Source organism: Salmo salar, chromosome 04, assembly GCF_965601325.2.
Source record: "Salmo salar chromosome 04, fSalSal1, whole genome shotgun sequence".
In the NCBI taxonomy this organism is placed as follows: Eukaryota; Metazoa; Chordata; class Actinopteri; order Salmoniformes; family Salmonidae; genus Salmo; species Salmo salar.
The window spans coordinates 22,634,284-22,650,090 of NC_138294.1; the positions used below are offsets into that span (position 1 = coordinate 22,634,284).

Consider the following 15,807-nt stretch of genomic DNA (forward strand, 5'->3'; position numbering starts at 1 on the left):
ATAGAAACTATGAGTTAGCACGAGACATAAAAATCCGTTATAGAATTGTCCCAAAGCACACCTGGAAGTATAGTTACAGTATAATAGAGCAGAGGAACTATGGCTGGGCCCTGGTCAAAAGAAGTGCACTATATAGGGAATAGACCAAGACTATAAATGAGCAGTTATCTGTGCCCCGGCGGGTAGGGTAGATGCCCGCCTCATGCCCCTTGCTCTGCACCCGGAACATTCCGCTCCAGCGAGCAGCCAGTGAGTTGCCCTATTTGGAGAGAGAGAGGGTACAGATGTGGTTTCACATCTGCCCTAGCATCATGAAGGGGGGGTGAGAAGACGTTAATATTGTTGTATCCAGTCATACATCAAGTACCATGCAGATGTATAGTTACTTAGCTATCTGTATATCTCAGAGTTAAAGCCCAAGTAGGAAGAGGGAAATGTCCAATTGACTCAGACAGACAGGCTCAAGGGAATGTACAGTAGCTAGCTGCTGCTAGCAAAAAGTCAAAAATCCATAGTGCCTCTTGTAAACCATCTCATGTTAATACAGGCCAAGTCAGTGAAACGAGCCATCAAGCAGACAGTTGCTCTTTTTCCTCTTATATCCAGAACCTTACATCACAGTCACATGTATCTCATAGAAAACCATCCAGCTGCATACCAGTGCTTTAGATTAGAACGTCCACTGGGACACCAGCCAGACTGTGTTGAAAGTGTTAGTTCTATGGCAGCAGGCGGATATCTACCAGAGCTTAGATCATAACCACATCTTCAAACCCCCTTAAAGCTTTATAACAGTGCTTTAGAAGAGCCACTATCAGGCTTTGTGAGTGTTGGTAGTTCTAGCAGGCAGATATCTATCTTCCAGAGCTTACCTCCTGGGACATGGTTGGTAGTTCTAGCAGGCAGATATCTATCTTCCAGAGCTTACCTCCTAGAACGTGGTTGGTAGTTCTAGCAGGCAGATATCTATCTTCCAGAGCTTACCTCCTAGAACGTGGTTGGTAGTTCTAGCAGGCAGATATCTATCTTCCAGAGCGTATCTCCTGGACCTCCATGTCAGAGCACAGTGACCATGTGAGGTGCTATGACATATTTTAAAACGGGTTGTTTGGATCCTGGAAGCCGATTGGTTGATAGCAGGGAGTTATAGCACCACAATCCCCAAATTATCCAGGTAATGCCTGTTAACAGTTCCATTAGACTGATCAATGCGCATCCACTTTCCCACAGCCCCGGCAGTCAATTTATAAGCTTAATCTCCCATGGAAAAAAGTGTCTAGACAATATTTCACCATGCTACTAGGCTAGCATTTGGTTTGCAACAGTTGGGATTTGTCTAAACCTTGCTGTCTGCCTCTCACCTCTGGAACAATGTTGCAGTTTTTTGTGATCTCCACTGTGCCATGCATATGAACGTGACAAGACTGACAGCTTCCCTGATCCACGCCAATTAATTTATCCGGATCAGTAATGGATATATCCAAAGAATTGGCAATGTAAACGAAGGTTAAACAAATGAAAGTGCACATAGTTGGCTGTCATTTCAGCTGCTTGGTGTGATTTAGTGGGCTAGCTAGCAAAGGAGAAGTAGCTAGCATGCATAGATAACGTGGTTGTTTAGCAACAAAACCGACGCGTAGCGCAACTATGGGGCAAAACAGACGGTTCGGCTTAGATTGTTTGATTTGATTTATTACATTTTTGCACTGTCTATATGCACACTCACAGGACTCTACACACTCACTGACACTCCAACACACACATAACATGCTCACACATTTATACTGACTCTGCGCACACACACACACACACACACACACACACACACACACACACACACACACACACACACACACACACACACACACACACACACACATTCATATATCCTGATGCCTAGTCACCATACCCCTATACCTACAGTATCTACCTCTATCACTCTTGTATCCCTGCATATTGAAAATATGGTATTGGAACTGACCCTGTATATAGCTTCTTACTTTCTCGTGTCCTTATTTATTTTTTTATTTCTTGCGTGTTTTTGTTCTACCTTGTCATTTTTAGTGCTACATTGATATTGATTACTGCATTTTGGGGTTTGGAGCTTGCAATAAAGGCATTTCACTTGTCATGACGTTGCCCTCTTTGGACACTGCGAGCACCATCCCCCGGCCTCTATACTTCTGACACCAGGCTCTGTAAGAGCGGTCGTAAATTCCTACGAGGAGACCCTCTCCTCATGGCCACAGTAGAGAGAGAACAAAGGAGTTCTTCCACCTCACAGAACTGGAGAACCGAACGACATTTATGTTCCGGAGAAGGTATAAAAGATCGGTGAAGAATCCAGCTACGAACTGGTCCGTTTGGTACAATTTTGTGAAACTCATGAGAGACAATACCGCCACATTACCATAATCATGTTTATACAATAGCCTCAGCTATGAAACTTATATCTAAATGGTTGTATAAAATGAATGAATAAGGATAGAACTGTTTGTGAAATTGTGTAACGTGATTTTGGACAGTTTAATGAAGGAAACTCCAATTCCCTTTGGAGTCTTAACTAAATCAGAGGACCACCCATGAGCACAGTTATGGTCTGGTGTCATGGGACAGCCTTTTTCTGCTCTTCCGAATAAAACCCCCTCCTAGGTTTTCTAAAGGTCAGACCGAGCTTACCTCAATTACGAGATGGCTAAAGGTTGGAGACCATGCATTCCTCTTGCTGAACTTTTAACCATACCACGTAGTTAAACTCTTAGACTATCGATACCGACAGAATAAGAACAAGTCTTTGATATTAATTACTAGTCTGCAGCTAGGAATTCGGTATCATTGAACGCGAAGACCGACAACCGCCGAAACAGCTATTCTATAACGACATGAATGAATGTCACTCTGAACTACCCATTCTAACCACGACAGAGAGAGAGCGGGCGGACAGACTCTCCAACAGAAACAAACTTTTCAACAGAGATCCCGACGACACACTGAGCGTAAATATATATATTGATTGCAGTTGTTCCCGAATGAGTGAGCGTTCATGTGCAAAGGGTTAGCATTTCAAATGTTATAATTATCAACTCTGTAGTGCCTTCTCAGTTGACCCCCCACTCCCCTTTTGTCTAACAAGCCGCCATGCCGGTTTAGCCCACTAGAGCACATTCTCCTATCATTTCCTTGTAAACATATCTACTGTTTGTTATGCATTTCTGTGAATTACTTAGTTAGTAAATAAATGATGTATGGATGACTCATAGTGAAGACTGGGTTCGTGCAGATAACCAACAATTTACAACGTTTGGAATGAGACTGGCGTGAGGTAAATAATAATTAATTAATTCGAAGACTAATTGATCAGATATTAAAATATCTGAAAGTTATATTAGGAAAATTATAACTTTGTAATCTGAATATTTTCCTTGGTGCCCTGACTCCCTGGTTAATTACAGTTACATGATTAATCAGGTTAATTGAGTAATAATAACTACAGAGAGTTATTTGATAAATATGTCTTCAGTTTTAATGATGCCAAAGACACGACACACTGTACTGTACCTGTGCACGTGACATTAAATGTTTATTGAAAACATAAATACATTTGCACAATTAGCACTTGTTGTCTCTCAAATACATCATTACAGTTGTTGGTTAGCTAGCCAGCAAATTTTGGGCATATTAGCATAGACGTGACATCTGACAAAACACTTTAAAACAAGTCATGGCAACAAGAAAAATATAAAACCAGCTGAAACGAACCACCTACGATTCCACAAATTGCAGCTTCTTGTCATTGTCGCTAGCTATCTGGCCATCCAGAATCACAACAACACACGGCCTTCTGCCCCATTGAAGCACCCACATCATTTTTGTGATGTTGTCAGCTAACCCTTCTATAGCTGCATGCCAGTGATTTGTATAGCATAGCTACCCACTGCAAATAGAATGGATAGAATGAACAACCAGCCCATTTGGCTAACAACTTCACAATCTCAGAACTAACGACTGACTTTTGCCCAGACTTTTTTGTATGGTGGAAAGATTAATGTACAAATTTACTCAATATAGAAACATTTCTGAAAACATGTTGTTCATTTTTTTTTTATATGTGGACAACCATTTTATAAAAGCAATAAGGCCCAAGAAACAAGGAATTATCGTGTGATAACTCCCTCCTAAGGGCTGTAACTCCAATCTAAGGGCTGCAACTCCCATCTAAGGGCTGTAACTCCCATCTAAGGGCTGTAACTCCCATCTAAGGGCTGTAACTCCAATCTAAGGGCTGCAACTCCCATCTAAGGGCTGTAACTCCCATCTAAGGGCTGTAACTCCCATCTAAGGGCTGTAACTCCCATCTAAAGGCTTCGCCTCGGGAGTTATCACATGATAATCCCCAGGTTCTCATGCCTTATTGCTTACTGAAGACCCTGTCAGGCCTGTCCAGCACCTCGTCACAAGCCACTCACTCAATCGCCCTGATACAGAGGGTTGAGTCACTGTGTGTGTGAGTGTGTGTATGTGTTTGTGTGTGTAAGACACAACCAGGGTTATATGGGTCAGCAAGCCAGTGTGGCCACATTCATGACAACCAATAAAGTGCAGGGGCCAGAGAGACCGCAGGCACCCACATGACCAACTCAGACACACACAATTGCACATGAGCGCACGCCATTCAAAACCAATTTCAATCCTTAGTGCTCACCCCTTTTCCCCAAAACATAGATTGCCTATCACAACATCCAGCTTTCATTGTCACATCTTGTATTCTTCCACATTGGATTGATACACGCCTGTAAATACACTAGAGGGAAACGTCTACGTCCCAAATGACTCCCTATTCGCTATATAGTGAACTACTTTGACATTGGGATCTGATCAAAAGTAGTTCACTATCGTGAAAAGGTTGCCATTTGGGATGTAGGCTAATACACTAAGGCTGTTTTTACAGAGACAGCCCTTTTCTGATATTTCTTCCACTTATTGGTCTTTTGACCAATCACATCAGATCTTTTCAGAGCTGATCAGATTGGTCAAAAATACCAAATTTAATCAAATCACATTTTATTTAACACATGCTTCATAAACAACAGGTGTAGACTAACAGTGAAATGCTTACTCATGGGCCCGTCCTAACAATGCAGAGAGAAAGATTTAGAACATAATAGAACAAATAATAACACGAGGAATAAATCCACAATGAGTAACGATAACTTGGCTATATACACGGGGTACCAGTACCAAGTTGATGTGTAGGGGTACGAGGTAATTGAGATAGATATGTACATTTAGGTAGGGGTAAAGTGACTAGGCAACAGGATAGATAATAAGCAGTAGCAGCAGTGTATGTGTCACGCCCTGACCATAGAGAGCCCTTGGTTCTCTATGGTGTTTAGGTCAGAGCGTGACTAGGGGGATGTTCTAGTCTTTTTATTTCTATGTTGATACTCTTGGTATGAATCCCAATTAGAGAAAGCTGATGTTTGTTGTCTCTAATTGGGGATCATACTTAAGGGTTCCCTGTTCCCACCTGCCTTGTGGGATATTGTTTTGTGTAAGTGCTTGTTGCACCAGTTAAGTCACGTTTCGTTGTTTGGTTATTGTTTTGTGGAAGTTTCACTGTATATTAAAGATGTGGAAGTCAACTCACGCTGCGCCTTGTTCCGTCTCTCATCACGAACGTGACAGAATATCCCACCAAACAAGGACCAAGCAGTGTGCCACGATGGGAAAAGTGAGTTGGACCTGGGAGGAGATCATGGGAGGACAGGAGATCCTTCCTTGGCAGGAGTCGCAAAGGAGCATGGAAGGACAGCGACGACGCCGGGGACTGCGGCCACAGAAACCCCAAGATTTTTTTTGGGGGGGGGGCACATGGAGCTGGCGGCTGAGCAGAGGGAAGAGCCAGAGACCGTCAGGGAGGCGATAGAGAAGTGGTCGGTCGACCCAAGGGGAGTGCCAGAGCCCACCTGGGAGTCGATGGAACAGTGTGAGGAAGGATACCGGAGAATGGGGTTAGCTAGGAGTATGCGGCAACACAGGCGTTTGGAGGAGCGTGTCATCAGTCCAGTGAAACCTGTGCCGGCTTCACGCATCTGGCCTCAAGTGCGCCTCCCCAGTCCGGTACGTCCTGTGCCAGATCCCCACACTCGTCCTAAAGAGCCAGAGACTGTCAGGGAGGAGTGTCATCAGTCCGGTACCACCTGTGCCGGCTCCACGCACCGGGCCTCCAGTGCGCCTCCCCAGTCCGGTACATCCTGTGCCAGCTCCCCGCACTCACCCTGAAGTGCGTGTCACCAGTCCGGTACATCCTGTGCCAGCTCCCCACACTCACCCTGAAGTGCGTGTCACCAGTCCGGTGCCACCTGTGCCGGCTCCACACACCAGGCCTCCAGTGCGCCTCCCCAGTCCGGAACATCCTGTGTCAGCTCCCCGCACTCACCCTGAAGTGCGTGTCACCAGTCCGGGGCCACCTGTGCCGGCTCCACGCACCAGGCCTCCAGTGCGCCTCCCCAGTCCGGTATGTCCTGTGCCTGCTCCCCGCACTCACCCTGAAGTGCGTGTCCCCAGTCCGGTACGTCCTGTGCCTGCTCCCCGCACTCGCCCTGAAGTGCGTGTCACCAGTCCGGTGACACCTGTACCAGCTCCACGCATCAGGCCTCCAGTGCGACTCCCCAGCCCGATACGTCCTGTGCCGGCTCCACACACTAGGCCTCCAGTACGCCTCTAAAGCCCAGAACCTCCAGTGACGGTTCACAGTCCAGAGCTTCCAGCGATGGTTCACAGTCCAGAGCTTCCAGCGACGGTTCATAGTCCAGAGCTTCCAGCGACGTTTCACAGTCTGGATATTCCAGCGACGGTTCACAGTCTGGAACTTCCAGCAATGGTCAATGGCCCGGAGCCTCCAGTGACGGTCAACGGCCCAGAGCTTCCAGTGACAGTCAACGGCCCAGAACTTCCAGTGACGGTCAACGGTCCGGAGAGTCCAGGCACTGTGGCCAGTCCCGCTCCATGGCAGGTGCCTTCCTCTGCACCAGTGCCCAGTCCAGGCACGGCGTCCAGTCCCGCTCTAAGGTTGGGACCTTCCTCTGCACCGGTGCCCAGTCCAGGCACGGCATTCAGCCCGGCGCCATGGCCGGATCCGGGGTCTGGGCGGGGGCTACGACCCGCACCGGAGCTGCCACCGACACTAGGCGCCCCCCCCTACCCTCCCCATTTGTTTTCAGGTTTTGCGGTTGGAGTCCGCACCTTTGGGGGGGGGGGGGGGGGTACTGTCACGCCCTGACCATAGAGAGCCCTTGGTTCTCTATGGTCTTTTGGTCAGAGCGTGTCTAGGGGGGTGTTCTAGTCTTTTTAGTTCTATGTTGGTGCTCTTGGTATGGTTCCCAATTAGAGAAAGCTGATGTTCGTTGTCTCTAATTGGGGATCATACTTAAGGGTTCCCTGTTCCCACCTGCCTTGTGGGATATTGTTTTGTTTATGTGCTTGTTGCACCAGTTAAGTCACGTTTCGTTGTTTGGTTATTGTTTTGTGGAAGTTTCACTGTATATTAAAGATGTGGAACTCAACTCACGCTGCGCCTTGGTCCGTCTCTCATCATGAACGTGACAGTATGTGATGCGTCAAAAAAGTTAGTCCAGGTAGCTATTTGGTTAACTATTTAACTATTTAGCGGTCTGATGGCTTGGGAATATAAGCTGGTCAGGTTTCTGTTGGTTCCAGACTTGGTACATTGGTACCACTTGCAGTGCAGTTGCAGAGAGAACAGTCTATGACTTGGGTGGCTGGAGTCTTTGACAATTTTTAGGGCTTCCTTCTGACACCGCTTGGTATAGAGGTGATGGATGGCAGGGAGCTCGGCGGGCCCCCGTGTTGAGGGTCAGCGTGGCGGAGGTGTTTGCCTACTCTCAGCACCTGGGGACGGCCTGTCAGGAAGTTCAGGATCCAGTTGCAGGGGGAGGTGTTCGGTTCCAGGGTCCTTAGCTTAGGGATTGAACGGTGAGCTGTAGTCAATGAACAGCCTTCTCACATAGGTTAATTTTGTCCAGGTGGGAGAGGGCAGTGTGGAGTGGAATAGAGATTGCGTCATCTGTGGATCTGTTGGGGCGGTATGCAAATTGGAGTGGGGTATCTGGGACGATGGCATTAATGTGAGCCATGACCAGCCGTTTAAAGCATTTCATGGCTACAGATGTGAGTGCTACGGGGCGATAGTCATTTAGACAGGTTACCTTGGCGTTCTCGGGCACAGGGTCTATGGTTGTCTGCTTGAAACATGCAGGTATCACAGACTGGGTCAGGGAGAGGTTGAAAATATCAGTGAAGACACTTGCTAGCTGGTCAGCGATAAGTGAAGAAAAAGCCAGAATTGTGTTGCCTGTGTAAGCGTAGCCAAAGCGATTCCAGATAATTGACACCAATTCCAGAGTCCCCAAGGGTTGCTCTGACATTTCCACTTACAATTTTACACCAAATAGGGGTTAAATGGTTAAAGGTATCTTCCAGCCAACAACACATTACTGTACAGTATTACCATTGGTCAAAGCTCTGTTAGAAGAGATCCTCCAATACATCATGTTCTTATCAGCTAGAGGATGGGAAATGTACTCTCAAACAAACAATGAGACACAGAGGAGTGGGAGGGATTGATATATGATACTGTTTTTGTTGCTAAAATCATCAGTCCTTGTTTGTCGTAAGTCCTCAATCCGTGAAGTCGTCAGATAAACAATAACCACCCCCACATCCTATAAAGCAGATAATACCACAGTCAGTCAGTTCATCCGTCCATCCATCCATCCATCCATCCATCCATCCATCCATCCATCCATCCATCCATCCATCCATCCATCCATCCATCCATCCATCCATCCATCCATCCATCCATCCATCCATCCATCCACATGTTCAATATCATCAACCTAGGAGATCTGATTAATAAAATAAACTCCAAATTCACCGAAAGGAAGATCACCATAATGCCCTGAATGCTGAGAGTTACGGAAGAGCGAGAGACAGAGAGACAGATAGACAGAGAGAGAGAGAGAGTTCCGCATTAGAGCACAATAGAAACCTGACCTCTCAAAACACCCCCACCACTAACAGCAGCACCACTCCCTCTCGACACAGGACCTTAACTGTCTGTGCTGAATAGTAAAAGGAGAGAGATGAAGTTGAGTGACAGCAGTCAAGAAGGTGCTTCTTAGTGACCTCTGTATATTTGGCTGAGCATGGTGTTCGTTTGCAATACCAAAGCTGGGATTTGGTTTGATTTCCTGCATGGGACACTAAACATAATTACATGTTCAACTGTTAATCACTTTGCGTAAAAACGTCTGCTAAACGACCATATTATATGATATTATCAGATTACAGATTGAACAGGCTCCCTCCAGTGGGCTCTCCCTATGATGTTTGATTCCTGCATTGGACACATGTATAAATATGACTAGGTGTTGAACTGTAAATCCTTTAGGATGAACGAGCATATTATCATTACCATATATGACAGTTTTAATAGGTTTCCTCCAGTATGCTCTCTCTGCGTGGTGTAGCCCGCCTGCGTGTGCCGCCCGCTGGTTGGCACGGTAATGCCCGGTGGGGTGTGGGAACACTCGCTGTTTACCTCGAAGATCATTTAGTAATCCCCACAGAGCAGGCACGTACAGAACAGCAGCGCACGTAAAACAGCGCATGTTAAACTAAACCCAGGGGGATGGATTGGAGCATGCAAACAAATGTGTGTGTGTGTGTGTGTGTGTGTGTGTGTGTGTGTGTGTGTGTGTGTGTGTGTCGGTGAGGGCGGATAGACACACAGTAGATGCACACACTACATGGGTTCTGGTGACAATCATGTCAGATTGTCCGACAGAGGATTTGGAGATTTAGACTCTTTGTTCTATGTTAATGACTCACGAGGCTGGGCTGAAGAAGCCTAGCTGTTTGCGTTTATCAGTGATTTAGACTCTTTGTTCTAAGTTAATGATTCACTAGGCTAGGCTGAAAAAGCCTATCAGTTAGTGTTTATCAGTGTTCCCCAAACCTCTCCTCAGGAACACACAGCCATGTAGCTATACTTACTTTATGTGTCTCAGCACTGGTAGCCCTTGATTAGTTGAATCAGGTTCCAGATGTGGAATAAATGAAATACGTGGAACTGGCTGGGAGTAGGCTGACTCCAGGAGAGGTTTGGGAAACCCTGGTGTACATGAGTTACTCCCCAAAATATAGTGACTGCCTGCCTAAATGTCCGCAGGGGGGACACGAATGAGTCCAAGCATGAAATCTACAGTGAAATATTAAAAGCTCTGCTTTCTAAAAATCCCACTCCCAAAACTCCAGTCTGCCTGTAACATCCTCTCCCTCAGACTGCCATTTTGTAAGCAGTCCAGCAATGACATGGATTCTAAAACACAGATCCTATAAGAGCCCAGATGGAGGTCATTCAACCTTGAGAAGCAGGACAAAAGTCTTACAAGGCCAACTTCCAGCAGAGCAGAATGATATGTGAGATGCGATTCAAACATCCCTTTCTTGTCGAGTCTTCTCGAGTTGTCAGGAAACCCGCAAAAGTACAAGGGTGTATATAGCCTCATTATTATTTTATTGTGTTACTTAAATGTTTTACTTTAGTTTATTTAGTAAATATTTTCTTTAACTCTATTTTCTTAAAACTGCATTGTTGGTTCAGGGCTTGTAAGTAAGCATTTCACAGTAAGGTCTACACCTGTTGTATACAGCGCATGTGTCAAATACAATTTGATTTGATTTTATTTGAGTGCTAAAAATGGAATCCACTACTTCTCCTGCCCGTGCTGCCTGCCAGGTCACCTCTCTCTCTTCTCCCAGCCCTGGTATGACAGACAGCGTTATAGTGGAATACTACCTCTAAAATGGTGCCTACCAGAGCTTACCCCTACCCTCTTCACCTTGTCCCTTGCCACCAACTCTACAACCCCGTCTGATGCCGCTTCAATGGTTTCTGACCGTTTGCTCATGTTGCTCCACATTGCCATAGTACAGGACAAGGGCCTGCTCTAGAGGAAAGCTAGCACCCCTCGCGGACCACAATGCCCGGCACAGTGCAAGCTTTGCAAACAGTAGGCTAGGTACCCAAGTGAAATGTCTGCTTGATGAAGCTCTATCTGGCCAGCAAAACATAGACAGACATTCCCAAAAATGTTTCATTTGCAAGTACATAGCTTGCCCTACACAGTGTGCAAAGAGTCCTTTTTTCCAATCAAGTGAAGTGACAAACCCACAGGGGAAAGTAAACTGCTCCAACATGGACTGGCTGCCATGCAGGCCCAGAGTAATGAAGATGAGGGAGAACAGTGTTTAAAGCCTAGACCCATCAACCAAGAATAACCATCTGACCTATATATCCTCGGAATTCTAATTACACATATAAACTGAGTCCCAAATGGCACTCATACCCTACATAGTGCACTACTTTTGACCAGGGCCCAAAAGTAGTGCACAATGTAGAGAATAGGGTGCCATCTGGGACCCAGCCCATAGATAAACCCGATAGAAAACTCTCCAGTCTCCTTGGACTCTGAGCTGACACTAAACCAATACACATTGCAGTGTGAGCCAGTCAGGGACATGGCAACAGGCACGGCCTGCATCCCAAATGGTACCCGATAGCCTAAATAATGTACCACTTTTGACCGCTTACGGTGCAATTCGGGACACAGCCATGATATCAATAATTCAATACAGGGGGATGCCAGCAGAAGACCATTACTATCACAGACACATCACATGAGAATAATGCATTGCATCGTTAAATAATGGAGGATGATCGACGGTGCATGTACGGGGCCTTTGAATGAGAAGACGTGTTGGTGGCGGTGATGCACGGCTTGAGTGGGATTAGACTTTGCAGCAATTGCATTACCTCTGTGGTGTTGTACTGTGCTTAGTAGAGAAGGACTCAGGGAAAGAATGAGAGCCGGAGAGAGTATTGAAGTGGGAAGAGAGTACTGAAGTGGGCGGGCTAGAGATATCCTTAGAGAGAGAGAGTAGCTATTGAAAGGGGAGTCCAGGCCGCTTACAACGAATAAGATATTGCAACATGCCGTGTGTTTTGTAGAGATGAGTGGGCCCGACGGTTTGCTCTGTAGCATAGCTGTTTGTCAAACCTGACATAATGTCAATTAACATGGCCCTATGAGGTGTGTAGACTGTCAAACTTGTTACACATGAACCAAACTGACATCTGAACACTGCACTTGGCTTGAGCAAACATACAGTGAGGGAAAAAATTATTTGATCCCCTGCTGATTTTGTACGTTTGCCCACTGACAAAGAAATGATCAGTCTATAATTTTAATGGTAGGTTTATTTGAACAGTGAGAGACAGAATAACAACAAAAAAATCTAGAAAAACGCATGTCAAAAATGTTATAAATTGATTTGCATTTTAATGAGGGAAATAAGTATTTGACCCCCTCTCAATCAGAAAGATTTCTGGCTCCCAGGTGTCTTTTATACAGGTAACGAGCCGAGATTAGGAGCACACTCTTAAAGGGAGTGCTCCTAATCTCAGTTTGTTACCTGTATAAAAGACACCTGTCCACAGAAGCAATCAATCAATCAGATTCCAAACTCTCCACCATGGCCAAGACCAAAGAGCTCTCCAAGGATGTCAGGGACAAGATTGTAGACCTACACAAGGCTGGAATGGGCTACAAGACCATCGCCAAGCAGCTTGGTGAGAAGGTGACAACAGTTGGTGCGATTATTCGCAAATGGAAGAAACACAAAAGAACTGTCAATCTCCTTCGGCCTGGGGCTCCATGCAAGATCTCACCTCGTGGAGTTGCAATGATCCTGAGAACGGTGAGGAATCAGCCCAGAACTACACGGGAGGATCTTGTCAATGATCTCAAGGCAGCTGGGACCATAGTCACCAAGAAAACAATTGGTAACACACTACGCCGTGAAGGACTGAAATCCTGCAGCGCCCACAAGGTCCCCCTGCTCAAGAAAGCACATATACATGCCCGTCTGAAGTTTGCCAATGAACATCTGAATGATTCAGAGGACAACTGGGTGAAAGTGTTGTGGTCAGATGAGACCAAAATGGAGCTCTTTGGCATCAACTCAACTCGCCGTGTTTGGAGGAGGAGGAATGCTGCCTATGACCCCAAGAACACCATCCCCACCGTCAAACATGGAGGTGGAAACATTATGCTTTGGGGGTGTTTTTCTGCTAAGGGGACAGGACAACTTCACCGCATCAAAGGGACGATGGACGGGGCCATGTACCGTCAAATCTTGAGTGAGAACCTCCTTCCCTCAGCCAGGGCATTGAAAATGGGTCGTGGATGGGTATTCCAGCATGACAATGACCCAAAACACACGGCCAAGGCAACAATGGAGTGGCTCAAGAAGAAGCACATTAAGGTCCTGGAGTGGCCTAGCCAGTCTCCAGACCTTAATCCCATAGAAAATCTGTGGAGGGAGCTGAAGGTTCGAGTTGCCAAACGTCAGCCTGGAAACCTTAATGACTTGGAGAAGATCTGCAAAGAGGAGTGGGACAAAATCCCTCCTGAGATGTGTGCAAACCTGGTGGCCAACTACAAGAAACGTCTGACCTCTGTGATTGCCAACAAGGGTTTTGCCACCAAGTACTAACTCATGTTTTGCAGAGGGGTCAAATACTTATTTCCCTCATTAACATGCAAATCAATTTATAACATTTTTGACATGCGTTTTTCTGGATTTTTTTGTGGTTATTCTGTCTCTCACTGTTCTAATAAACCTACCATTAAAATTATAGACTGATCATTTCTTTGTCAGTGGGCAAACGTACAAAATCAGCAGGGGATCCAATACTTTTTCCCCTCACTGTAGGTGGAGCAGACATGCGTAGGTGCTCATGTGTAACCTGCTCTCTAGATAGATAGTAAGTAGACTTGAGTTTGTGCTTGAGTTGAATCAACATGAAAAAGGCTTTTGTTGTATCTATCAATGTTTTATATGATGTTTCTTGGACACACGTGTGTATGTATCAGAGAGAGAGAGAGAGAGAGAGAGAGAGAGAGAGAGAGAGAGAGAGAAGCTTTAATATTAAAGCCTTAATATTTTACCAAATCCAACACATCAGCCTCTCCAGCATGTTGTATTACATAACAAATGACTATGGTTGGGACCATAATTGCACTATAACGATTGCTTCTATGTGAGAAAGCTTATGTTACAACTTGATCTACAACTACCTTCACATCCAATAGCCCATAGTGTTTAATAGTATTTAATCGTTAATAACTGTCGATCATATAAGCTGTTTTATATATATATATATATATTTAATTCTGCTCATTCGGATTGCATGCATACAATTTCTTTGGATAATTCAAGCGGATTTTTCTTTGATCTCGGCCCAGAAATCTATTCCATAAGATTTCTCGATTATGGCACCTGTTACTGAGAGAGTGAGAAGAGAAATCCTCGTCAGGATCAGATCAGGACACTGAGCATGCCGATCGAATTCCTGGGAAACGGGGATTTGAGAAATACGCAGGCAGTTTACAGGGTCTAAATTTAATACAGACAGAAATGTAATGCACTTATCACGAATACTAAAGGGCGCGTGCATCATGATCGTACCGTTTCTGACTGATTTGTTGGGCAATGGCCATAATCCCTCGCAGAAGGATCACCACATGTCTGTTTGTCGAGATACGACATCATGCATAGATGACTCTCTTAGAGGCTGTTGTAGTTGATATGATTGTTATATCTATGTGCCTGTAGCCCAATCCCCAAATTTGAGAGAAAAATCCACTCCGTATTGAACGCTTCCAGTGTTTTAGGGTCATATAGCCTATTTGCGAACCACTCAAATCATTGGCGCACTCAAAGCACCTAACATTAATCAAACAGTTCGGGAACTTCAACAATCAGTGTGAGTAAATCAAGCCGCGTAATGTTGGCTTCTGCCGAACTCCCTTACCTTAGCAACACAGCTATTTCCCACGCGAAGAATCCCCATACAGCTACAGATTGCAGCCTTTTCCGCGTCATCTCAAGATTTGAGTTTCATATACATATACCCGGGAACGCCTCAGCTCCTCTGTTCGCCACTTAGGGTAAGACTCTTGACTTTCAGCACCGTGGACAGTGCTCCAACTGATGTCGACCCAATCCAACACGCGGCAGGCTCGTGGCGCACGGTAAACGCAAACGCATAACAGTTTCGGAATCCCACATAATACTAATCGACTTCACTACTCATACCTGGGCAGGTTTTTACCGACCTAGCAACGACACCAACAAGAGAGCATAGTAAATTCTGAAATACGACTCTAAAGTGGGAATACCAGTAATGTGGGGTAGCGCTCGGCAGGTGTACAGATTCTTGACACATTCACAGACATCTCAGCGGTCTTGGAGACCGGGGCATAGAGAGAGCCCGCCCCAGACGCGCGCGGCACCGGTGACTGACAGCGCATTATTCCACTCGCTACTATAAATGTTCCAGCAGAGCCACGCTATAGCTTAAATTAGACAAGCACTGATGTGGAACATCATTACTGCATGAGCATCCCCCATCTCTCTCTCTCTCTCTCTCTCTCTCTCTCGCTCTCTCTCTCTCTCTCTCTCTCTCTCTCTCACTCTGTTTCATTGACATATTACAGCACGATCCTGTAATATGTATCCAATTTGTTGTAATTTATTAGATGTTACTTGTCGAGTTGCTGTCCAGATCAGCCTCATGTGTAAACTATAGCAGCCATAGCTTACACATGACTGTTTACTATTTTTTCACAGAATATTACAAAACAACAACATTGAATG

At 45.6% G+C, this 15,807-nt stretch overlaps 1 protein-coding gene across 1 annotated transcript in view; it reads right to left on the reverse strand.

Moving 5' to 3' along the window:
• LOC106602381 (glycine receptor subunit alpha-3) overlaps window positions 1-15,491 on the reverse strand; it is a 103,771-nt gene extending 88,280 nt beyond the window's left edge. Inside the window, exon 1 of the mRNA XM_014194980.3 lies at window positions 14,963-15,491. Coding sequence (XP_014050455.1) covers window positions 14,963-15,033 — 71 coding nt within the window. The 5' untranslated portion in view covers window positions 15,034-15,491. The remainder of the gene's footprint in view (window positions 1-14,962) is intronic.
• Between the last annotated feature and the right edge of the window lie 316 nt (window positions 15,492-15,807).